Below are 11,172 nucleotides of genomic sequence, written 5' to 3' on the forward strand. Positions count from 1 at the left end.
TGTACGATCTAATTAAGGAAGAGAATTCGACAAAAACAAAATGAAGAAATGTCGATACCATTGAATAAAGATTAAGTGAAATAGTTAAATTTAATTAGGGGTGGCAAAACGGACTCAGTCTATTGGACATATCCGTTATGACCGCACTTTAGTGCGGGGCGAACCAAGGATTTAGGCTCTCATTCTCTAATGTGTCAGTCCCCTCCCACCTTGTTTTCTTTGCGTGATTTTGCTGGTAAGAATATTAAAATAAAAGTTTGAATTTTTAGACTTAATACAAAATTTTCGTGCAACCCCTAGGCGATATTTTTTTATGATTCTGTCAGTTCAAAAACAGTCATGCAGCCCTTGGATGAGGTTCGAAACGAGGAAAATCGTAGAAGATCAACAAGGCAAAGGATGTTGCCTCTGAGACTTCAAGAATGAGAGAGATTCCAAGATAATGAAATCAATAATAAAGGTGATTTTGTTCATTTTGCGCCTATGACCGAATCTGAACCGGTGAACACGGAGGAGGCTCTAAGCGATCCAAAATGGATTTGTACAATGAAAGAAGAACTGGAATCCATTGAAAATAATAGTACTTGGGAGTTAGTTGATCCACCGCTTGGAAAGAATCAAATTGGTGGGCGTTGGGTCTATAAAGTAAAGGCAAATCCCAAAGACAAGATAATAAAGTATAAGGCTCAATTGATAGCGAAGGAATTTTTGCAACGTGAAGGTATAGAGTTTGTGGAAGTGTTTGCACCTGTGGCTAGGCTTGAGACCATCCAAATAGTTGTTGGTATTGCTAACAACAAAGATTGGGGCATTTATCAAATGGACATCAAATCTGAGTTTTTGATTAGTCTGCTAAATGAAGAGGTTTATGTATAGCAACCCCCCAATTTGTAGTGAAAAATCAAGAGATGAGATACTACAAGTTTCATAAAGCATTATATGGTTTGAAACAAGCTCCAAGAGCCTGGAAAAAACACATTGATGGTTTTCTTGTTGATATTGGTTTCGAGCGGTGTGTGTGCGAACATGGTGTTTATGCGAGATCGGATACGAATGACCGTGTGATCATTCTTTGCCTATATGTGGATGATCTTTTGATTACCGACAGCTGCGAGAAGATTATCTTAAGGTTAAAGAGTGAACTCATAAATGAGTTCAAGATGACGGACCTTGGAATTATGACATATTTCCTTGGCATAAAGTAATAACGATAAAAAACGAGATTGCTCATGGACTTAGTGAAGTAAGGCTACAGCTGTTCAAGAGTGAGGATGAGAAAGATGTGGATCCAACTCAATATCGAAGATTGATTGGATCATTGTGGTACTTGTGCAATATGCGACCAGACTTGGCATTTAGTGTCGGTATTACTAGTAGATTCATGGAGAGGTCGTAGGTGTCTCATTTGGCGGCGATCAAGAGGATCCTTAGATATGTCAAAAGAATTCTTGGGTGTGGAATTCTCTTTTCAGCATCAGATACGTGACGAAAATGTGGTTTACTTGGTTTCACCGATTCCAATTGGTGTGGTGATAGGGATGATAGAAATTCAACGACTGGATACATCATTATATTTGGTAGGACATTAATCTCTTGGTGTTCGAAAAAGGAACCGGTGGTAGCACTCTCATCTTGTGAGGCCGAGTATATTGCGGCGTTGTTGTGTGCTTACCAAGTCACATGGCTTATGAATCTATTGAAGGAGTTTGGTAGCAATGAGGGTGGGGCTACTACACTTCTTATTGATAATGTTTTTGCTATTAATCTTGCGAAGAATCCAATTGCACACGGAAGGAGAAAACATATAAAGACACGGTTTTATTATTTGAGGGAGCTAGTAAAGGAAATTTACGATTGAGATATTTTCTAAGCGAGAACCAAGTGGCTGATCTGTTGATAAAGGGAGTAACAAATGAGGTGTTCAAGAGATTGATGATGAGCTTGAGTATGTTGGACTTGAACCAACAGAAATGAGGTGGTGTGTTGAAAATGTTATTTTCTTGTATTTCAGTTGGTGTAACCGATTATGGGCCCGTAAAACAGATTCAGTGGTGTTGCATTTATGAAGTAACCGGTTATGCTATTTGTCGTAACCAATTACACTGTAGCTTATCAGTTTCATTTTTTGTTTTAATTACTTTTGTTGATTCCAATCATTCTGTAACTTTGCTTTATATAAGGGACTCACTACCTATGAAGCACGGACACCTCTAGGAGTAGGAATGTCGCGGTGTCCGACACGCGTCGGTGTCTGACACTTGTATGACATCCATACGACACGTGTCGGAAAAGTCAAAGAAGTGTCAGAAAAGTCAAACAAGTGTCCCCTATATGTGGATGATCTTTTGATTACCGACAGCTGCGAGAAGATTATCTTAAGGTTAAAGAGTGAACTCATAAATGAGTTCGAGATGACGGACCTTGGAATTATGACATATTTCCTTGGCATAAAGTACTAAAGATAAAAAACGAGATTGCTCATGGACTTAGTGAAGTAAGGCTACAGCTGTCCAAAAGTGAGGATAAGAAAGATGTGGATCCAACTCAATATCGAAGATTGATTGAATCATTGCGGTACTTGTGCAATATGCGATCAGACTTGGCATTTAGTGTCAGTATTACTAGTAGATTCATGGAGAGGTCGCAGGTGTCTCATTTGGCGGCGATCAAGAGGATCCTTAGATATGTCAAAAGAATTCTTGGGTGTGGAATTCTCTTTTGAGCATCAGATACGTGACGAAAATGTGGTTTACTTGGTTTCACCGATTCCAATTGGTGTGGAGATAGGGATGATAGAAATTCAACGACTGGATACATCTTTATATTTGGTAGGACATTAATCTCTCGATGTTCGAAAAAGGAACCGGTGGTAGCACTCTCATCTTGTGAGGCCGAGTATATTGCGGCGTCGTTGTGTGCTTACCAAGTCACATGGCTTATGAATTTATTGAAGGAGTTTGGTAGCAATGAGGGTGAGGCTACTACACTTCTTATTGATAATGTTTCTGCTATTAATCTTGCGAAGAATCCAATTGCACACGGAAGGAGAAAACATATAAAGACACAGTTTTATTATTTGAGGGAGCTAGTAAAGGAAATTTTCGATTGAGATATTGTCTAAGCGAGAACCAAGTGGCTGATCTGTTGATAAAGGGAGTAACAAATTAGGTGTTCAAGAGATTGATGATGAGCTTGAGTATGTTGGACTTGAACCAACAAAAATGAGGTGGTGTGTTGAAAATGTTATTTTCTGATATTTCAGTTGGTGTAACCTATTATGGGCCCGTAAAACAGATTCAGTGGTGTTGCGTTTATGACGTAACCGATTATGCTATTTGTCGTAACCAATTACACAGTAGCTTGTCAGTTTCATTTTATGTTTTAATTACTTTTGTTGATTCCAATCATTCTGTAACTTTGCTTTATATAAGGGACTCACTACCTATGAAGCACGGACACCTCTAGGAGTAGGCATGTCGCGGTGTCTGACACGCGTCGGTGTCCGACACTTGTATGACATCCATACGACACGTGTCAGAAAAGTCAAAGAAGTGTCGGAAAAGTCAGACAAGTGTCCCCTAAAAAATAGTTTTTTCTTTGCTTCGACACTCTTTTAATCAATGTCCGACACTCGTATGACACTAATACCACATATGTCCGACAACTCAGACAAATGTTTCAAACTAAAATTTGTTTTTTTTTTCTTTGCTTCAACACACAATTATATATTTTTTTGGACAAATCTCACACACATCTAAAAGGGTTAATTATGTATTAAAACAATCTTATCAATAAAGAATTAAATTTGATCAATATATGGATAAATGAAACTCAAATATTAGCTTAAATATAGCGGTGTCGGTGTCCTATATTTTCAATATTATCGGTGTCGGAGTGTCCGTGTCGTGTCGTGCGCCGGTGTCTGGGTTGGAGTCAGTGCTTCAAAGCTCACTACACCCTATTATGGTTAATGTCAATTTCACTACTCTCTCTCTCAATTCTCTAAACTACATCTTTTTCAATTGAACCTAATTCTCCATCGATTCACCTTAATTGATTTTGTATGTTCTAACGTAATGGACGGAAAGAAATAATAATAAATAATTGTTTGAAATACTTGGCTATTGAACACAACCTTCTTTAATGCAAATTTTTTAATTTAAAAAATTAAACATTCCTATAATAGATATGGGAAACTGATATTTTTTTATTAAATGCAGTATTAAATAGAATAAAAAAATCTTAACATAGTACTTTTCTATTAAAAATTATTATAAAAATTAACATTATTATTACAGTAATATATTATTTTTCTATTAAACCTTTTTTTCTTTAAATTAAACTTTCTTATAATAGATGAGAAACAAATCTATTATATTAAATACAATATTAAATTAAATCAAATAGAGAATAAAATTCAATGAATTTTTCAATAGCACTGATTCTAGATTAGATAAGAAAAAGGAAATAAAAAAAATTAACACAAAATTAATAATTGTTTAATTTTCGTTTCTACTTTATACTATAAATAGTGTAACAACTACGACTCTTTTCTATCACACAAACACTATTATACACATTAACACTCTCAAAAATCTCAAATGGCTTCTATTTTCAACATTCTTTTCCTCACTCTCTTCCTTGCCCTAGCTTTCCAAGGTATCATAACATACCTTTCATATTTTATATCATGAATAATCTCTTTAGTTACGGTTTTTGTTTTATCAACCAATTTTTTTAATTTCATTTTATAATAATAGCTAATTATTTGATTTATTATTTTCATTATTTTGATATTTAATTTATGGTTCATTTTGCAGCTTATGGACAACCTTGTACTTTGAGTGCCATTGAGGTTAAACAAACCAAAACATCAGGTTCAGAGTGGAACGTTACCGTGACCAACACTTGTATTTGCACTCAAGTACAAGTGAAGTTCAATATCAATACATTTAAATCAAGCACACCTGTTGATCCTGCAGTATTTAGCCAAGATGGTCTTCTTCTTCAAGGAGCACCACTTTATGGATTTATATCTGTCTCCTTCACTTATACTTCTGATACTCAATTTGAATTTACACCAATTTCTTCCCAAGTTGTATGTTCTTAGATGTTAGAATTATATTTTATTGTTAAACAAAAATAAATTATGGATTTTTAATATGGTTTCTCCCGATATACTCCTACTATTAAATATTAATTAATTCTAATATGTTAGGAATGTTTGCTAATTGATTCTTAGGTTATGGGTTAGAATTCTTTTTCTCCATATAATAAAAATATTATTTTTCATATATTTTTTAATATTGATTATTCTTATTTTGCATATAAATTTTATGAAAAAATCTTTTGATATAAGTTTCTCATTTATTTTTATTAAGTATCCTTTAAGGCTCATCATTGTTCGAAGATTTGTGATATTGGATCTTATAAGGATTTCAGAAGGATTACCTAAAGAAGGTTTTTTAATTAATATTTACAAAAATTATTTTGTGATATCATAAAGAAGAACTACAAATAAATTAATTGTGATATTATTAATGAAGATTTACATATTTAATATTGGAATATTAATGAAGAAATTTCCACAAATAAAGTTTTTTGATCATTAAAACTAGTGCTTCTTGGGTCGTGAAGGCAATTTTGCAGCAAAGGGAAACTATTTTGAACTGTAAACAGGTCTGGGATAAGATGCTTTGTGGTAACAGGTTCAACTCTAATCAATTATACAATGCGTTCATTGATGATGGGAGCAGAGTGGCCTGACGATACTTGTTTGTCCGCAATAGGGCTCGCCCACGAGCAATTCACACCACTTGGCTTGCGTGCCATGGTAAACTTGGGACCAAAGATAGACTATATCGATTTGGCATGATACTTAAGCAGAGATGCAGTTTATGTGCCGATAATGACGAGAGTTTAGAGCATCTTTTTTTCACTTGCAGTGGGACTAAGAGTATATGGAGGTCTGTGTTGCAATGGCTGGCTATCCAACATGAACCTATGGCATGGCCTCTTGAGTTTGCATGGATCTTAGAGAACATTGCTAAGAAAGGGTGGAGAGCAAATCTTTTAAAGTTAGCCTTCACCGAGACAATCTATGGCGTATGGAGGTATGGAAATGACAAGATTTTTGGTACTAATACACAGAGGTATACAAGTATAAATACTAGTAAAGACATTATAGAAAATATCATGTATAGAGGATGGGCTTCTAAGAAATTTAGAGAGCACATAGCATCTTTGATGTGTTAGATTTTTTTGATTTGTTGGTTGGACTCTTAGGTCACCTTGTATCTAATGAGTTTTTGAATTAATAAAATATCTTGATTCAAAAAAAAAAAGTTTTTTGATCATTATATCTAAAACTAAAAAATAATTTTTGTAAAACTAATAACTTAATCTTAAACAACTCTTAAGGGTTATAATTTTGTTAAACTTTTTTATAGTGAATTTTGGCTGAGTTCCACAAGAACTAGACTATTTGAATGTGATTAAATTTTATATTGTCAATTTCATCTTAGTATAATTTGGACTAACAAAATTAAAAGAAAATTAATTATATACTTTTAATAATATTTTAAAAGATTTTTCACCTTTATATAAGTGAATGTTTTGTTCTATATTTTTTAAGAGGCAGGATCTGGAACTCTTAAAAATTTATACCAAATTTCAATTGTTAAAAGAATTGATCAAACCACTATATTAAATGAAATTAAAATGTTAAAAAAAAAGTCTATTATTTCTCTAAAAAAAATGTTATTTATAATACGGTTTGACCAAATGCTATAATGGTTAGGAAATTTCTTTGGCCACCTCCCAACTTTCTAACCCACCTCTGGTGAAAAACCCAAACTACCCCTGACTTCGGAAATGCATCTCTGAAATGCAAGAAAAAGGTGTTTTCGGAGATGCATCTCCGAAAGCGCTTTTTTTTTGAAAAAATTGTCTTGTTTCGGTAGTTCATTTCCGAAAACAGCATTTCGGAAATGAACTTCCGAAATAATGCGCGTTTTGCAAATTAAGCAAAACAACCCCCTCCCCCAAATCATTACCCTAATCTTCTTCCAAACTCAAACTCTCTGCAAAAATTCTGCAAAAGCAAGTGTGAAGTATCAGAGGTTGCCAAACTCTTCTTCCAAACTCAACCAAACTTATCTCAAACACTAATTGGTAAGTTTATCATTTTTTTTTCAATTTTTAGATCCATTATTCATTACTATATTAGGGTGTTTAGAAACTGAAAAAATCACATTAAGATAGGTTGGTACTGATATTAGGTTGTTTAGTAGGCATAAAAGTAGTTTTGGTTTAGGTTTTTGGGGTCTGCCATTGGAGGTTGCAGAGAAGTTCTGCGCAGGGGTGTTTCGGAAGTTCATTTCTGAAAACACCTCCATTCCCAGTTTCGGAAATGAACTTCTGAATTGTATCAGAAGTGTAATATTTTTATTTTTTTCTTTTGTATCGCATATTAATCGATTTCAATTGTTTACAGGAACATGTCAAGCAACCAACCAGCACGCATCAGACAGGGTAGGGAGACCCAGACTGCGTCGGCTAGACGCGAGCGGGCGGCGGCACAGCTGGCGTCGACCCAGGGATGGGGGCAGGGTCGGGGACGTCGTGTGCGAGTTCCCGTGAACGTGGGAGAGGGTACCTCTTCATCTGGATCTAGGAGTCGGCTGGCTCGGGTATCTTCTTCCCGCCAGCGAGAGGAGGAGGAGGAGGAGGTAGCAGTTCCATACCTTGAGCCGGAGGGGGTACGGGATGTTGACCCTCCACCTGGGGAGGAGGATGAGCAGGAGGACAGCTACCCGGGAGGGCCCATTGACACTTCCGTGCTGATATCCTACCGCGACCACGTCGCTAGGCGTATTTAGGAGGGTGAGGTATTTTTTTAATTTAACCGTTTATAATTTAGACGTTTATTCGATATTTTCTTAACGGTCTATTTAACATATGCTTTTATTTGTTTTGTTTTGTAACAGGAGAGAGAGCCTTTGAAAATGGTGAACCACGCCCGGAAGATTTTTAGTCTGTTTAAACCAGCAGCTCAGTGGTTTAACGACGCGGTGCGAGGTTCAGGGCTTAGCGGGCTCTGCATGACGGGGTACACCACCATCAGCCACGGCATGCAAGGGGCATTTATGGAGCGCTGGCACAAGGAGACGTCTTCTTTCCACTTTCCGGTTGGGGAGATGACGATCACCTTGCATGATGTGTAGTGTCTTCTCCACCTGCCCATCAGGGGGCCGCTGTTGACCCACTCCCGGATCCAGAGGGTCGAAGCCATTGAGTGGATGGTGCTCTATTTGGGCATGGAGCCCGAAGTTGCTGATTTTGAGTGCGCCACGACATCTGGGCCTCATATCCGGTTCATCATACTGAGCCGCTACTTCGAGCACAACCTGGTGGCGGCGGCCGAGGCTGAGGGTGACGAGCTATTTACACAGTATCACCGCGGTTGCGCTCTCCGGTGCTGGTACATGCATGTGGTAGGCGCTACATGCTTTGTGGACAAGAGTGCAAGGTACGTCGACGTGACCTACCTCCGCTACTTCATGGACCTGGATACCGTTCACCAGTGGAACTGGGGGCAGCTACTCTGGCATACCTCTACCAGAAGCTGAATGAGGCCTCAACTGGAGGACGAGGCAGTTGGTCGGATCCTGCACACTACTCACGGTACATTTCATTTTAATTGTTTCGTATTTATTTATGTTTCGTATTTATGTTTCGTATTTACTTATGTTTCGTATTTATTTATGTTCCAGAGCTGGATCATCTCCTACTTCTCCCGCATCCACGGCTTCCACATCGATCCTGCGTACGTTGATCCCATGCCCAGGGCCGCCAGATACGTTCTCCAGAGGGGGAACAATGCGGTGGGACCATACCGTGGGTACCTGGACTGCACGATGCACGACGACGTCACCTGGAGGCCGTTCAGCGACTACACTCAGATTGTCCCCTTTGACGGCATATCTCTATATTCTGGGTGGTTGGCATGCGGGACTACCATCATGGTCCAGTATCTCCCTGAGCGGTGCATGCGGCAGTTAGGATTCGTGCAGATGATACCCAGGTCACCCTTCGAGGCTGCTCCCGACACAGTCACCAGAGTGCAGCTCACTACCATATGGGACGATTGGGCGCATCATGTGGTACCAGAGGAGTATCGTCGCATGCGGGTCACCCAGGACTAGCACAGTGTGGAGGGGTACGTCACATGGTTCTACCGGGTGTCTCATCCTCTCCTGACACCCGACGCTCCCGGCTCTCCTAGGCCAGCACACGAGGAGATCCTGGAGAACCAGCAGGCCGAGGATGACCACGCCATTGATCTCCTGCCGATATGTCAGCGGATAGAGATGCTTGGGTGGGACGCGTTGGATCGAGGTGTCGTTCATCAGGACGGTCCAGAGGCAGTTGCTGTGATGGAGATGATCGTCACTGATGCGGGCCGTGCGGCGGCACACAGGCGGCAGAGGAGGGCCCATGGTGAGAGGGTTAGGCACACCCAGTAGTGGTCGGGTTTATTTATTTTTTGTTTTCGGATTGTATCTTTAGCACACTATTTTTATTTGGATTTGGATCAGCTTGTATATATTACTTTTTTATCATATTATCTTTTTCTGTTTATATGTCATTTATTTTATTTCTCGGTTTCCTTTAATTAAAAATAAGAGACTGTTAAGAAAAACATTAAAAAAAAACCAGTTTCTGCATAATTCGGAAGTTCATTTCCGAAACCCCCCAAAATCAGAAAAAAGGTGTTTTTGGAAGTTCATCTCCGAAAACACACCCCATGAGGTGTTTTCGGAGATGCACTTCCGAATTGTGAATTTTTTTTTTAAAAAAAAGCGCTTCGGAAGTTTATTTCCGAAACAGGGGTAATTTGGGTTTTTTCGCTGGGGATGACCCCCATAGGGAGGTGGCTAAAGAAAAAACCTAATGGTTAACACTTGGTTTAAATCTAAACCCTTGATGACAATGGATTTTTTTTCTAAGTCTGAAACCATAAAAATTATCATTTTATTAATAAATGAAAATACTATTTGGGATTATGTTCCTTACTATTATAAATAATGGTGGAGTAATTTTTCATATTATTTGATAATTTAATATTGCAATTGTGTTGAAATTGCACATGAAGTGTGGTAGACAAGTCAGTTCCAACATTAATATAATAGATTTTTATAATAATTTCTTTTATGTTTTAGTTTTTCTTCATTAATTGATTCATAATTGATTTTTCTCTCTTCATAATTTTTGAAAACTTTGTCCATAACATTTAGTGTATTTTTCTTCCATAAATGTTAAGGACATAAAAAAATCAAGACTATTTATTTAACATTGAATTGAGTTTATGATATTTAACATTGAGTTGAGTGACCTCTGCCTTATTTTCTAGCGGGGTCTTTATACTAGTTATTAGCTAAACTGTTTGCTTCTAGACTATGTAAAATTATGGACAATCTTATTTCTCCAAATCAGTTTGTGTTCCTCAAAGGGAGTATGTTAGTTCTAAGTAAGATGGTGGTGAATGAGGTGATAAATTTGACTAAGAAATCCATAAAGTCGTGTCTTGAGTTTAATATGATTGAGAAATCCTATGATTCAGTTAGCAATAGTATTTTTAGTATTAGAGATAGAATATTATCATGTACATGTAGGTTCATAATAGCTTACCATACATAGCCTATTTTTGTATATATCCAATTGTACTCATTTATTGTTTAATCAATGAAACAGTGTTCACTTTACCTTTCTTGTTCTTGAGTGTAACAGAATTCTAACTGTTTTCATCTTCTTCAATGGTGAATCCATTTCTCCTTGATATGGTATCAGAGCTAATTAAGCTCTGGTAGCCATTGTTATTCTCTTCCCTTTAATTTCTCATCGTTCTTTCCTCATCTAGACCTTGCTTCTCTATCCAGATCTTTTTCTTTCTTGCAAACAATGGTTGCGCATAGCTTTCTCGATTTCGCTACGAACTCTACTAATCTCAGTTCTCCCAACACTTCTCCTGTGCTTCCTAAATCCAATTCACCCTCCTCTTCATCCATCAGCCCTAATACTTCTTTGACTGATGTTGTCCCTCCACAGCCTGTTCAACTTCCCTTAAGGCAATCTTCTAGAGCTTCCCATCCTCCTTCCTATCTTGCTGAT

At 37.6% G+C, this 11,172-nt stretch overlaps 2 protein-coding genes across 2 annotated transcripts; both read left to right on the forward strand.

Moving 5' to 3' along the window:
* Positions 1-483: 483 nt before the first annotated feature.
* On the forward strand, positions 484-876 carry LOC131613229 (uncharacterized mitochondrial protein AtMg00820-like). The gene has a single exon (XM_058884917.1). It carries the CDS (start codon positions 484-486, stop codon positions 874-876), a length of 393 nt encoding a protein of 130 aa, XP_058740900.1.
* Positions 877-4,559: 3,683 nt separating this feature from the next.
* Positions 4,560-5,170, forward strand: LOC131611251 (uncharacterized). Its single transcript, XM_058883332.1, has 2 exons — positions 4,560-4,659; positions 4,821-5,170. Exons 1-2 carry the CDS (start codon positions 4,602-4,604, stop codon positions 5,108-5,110), a joined length of 348 nt encoding a protein of 115 aa, XP_058739315.1. The 5' UTR covers positions 4,560-4,601; the 3' UTR covers positions 5,111-5,170.
* The last annotated feature ends 6,002 nt before the right edge of the window (positions 5,171-11,172 follow it).

Source organism: Vicia villosa, linkage group LG6 (assembly GCF_029867415.1).
Source record: "Vicia villosa cultivar HV-30 ecotype Madison, WI linkage group LG6, Vvil1.0, whole genome shotgun sequence".
NCBI classification, from domain to species: Eukaryota; Viridiplantae; Streptophyta; class Magnoliopsida; order Fabales; family Fabaceae; genus Vicia; species Vicia villosa.

What these genes read in the sequence shown, in the direction of transcription:
- LOC131613229 (XM_058884917.1), top strand. Translation starts at nt 484, where the DNA reads ATGACCGAATCTGAACCGGTGAACACGGAGGAGGCTCTAAGCGATCCA.
- LOC131611251 (XM_058883332.1), top strand. Translation starts at nt 4,602, where the DNA reads ATGGCTTCTATTTTCAACATTCTTTTCCTCACTCTCTTCCTTGCCCTA. An exon ending in CCTTGCCCTAGCTTTCCAAG is followed by an intron (nt 4,660 to 4,820) that starts GTATCATAACAT and finishes TTCATTTTGCAG; the next exon opens with CTTATGGACAACCTTGTACT.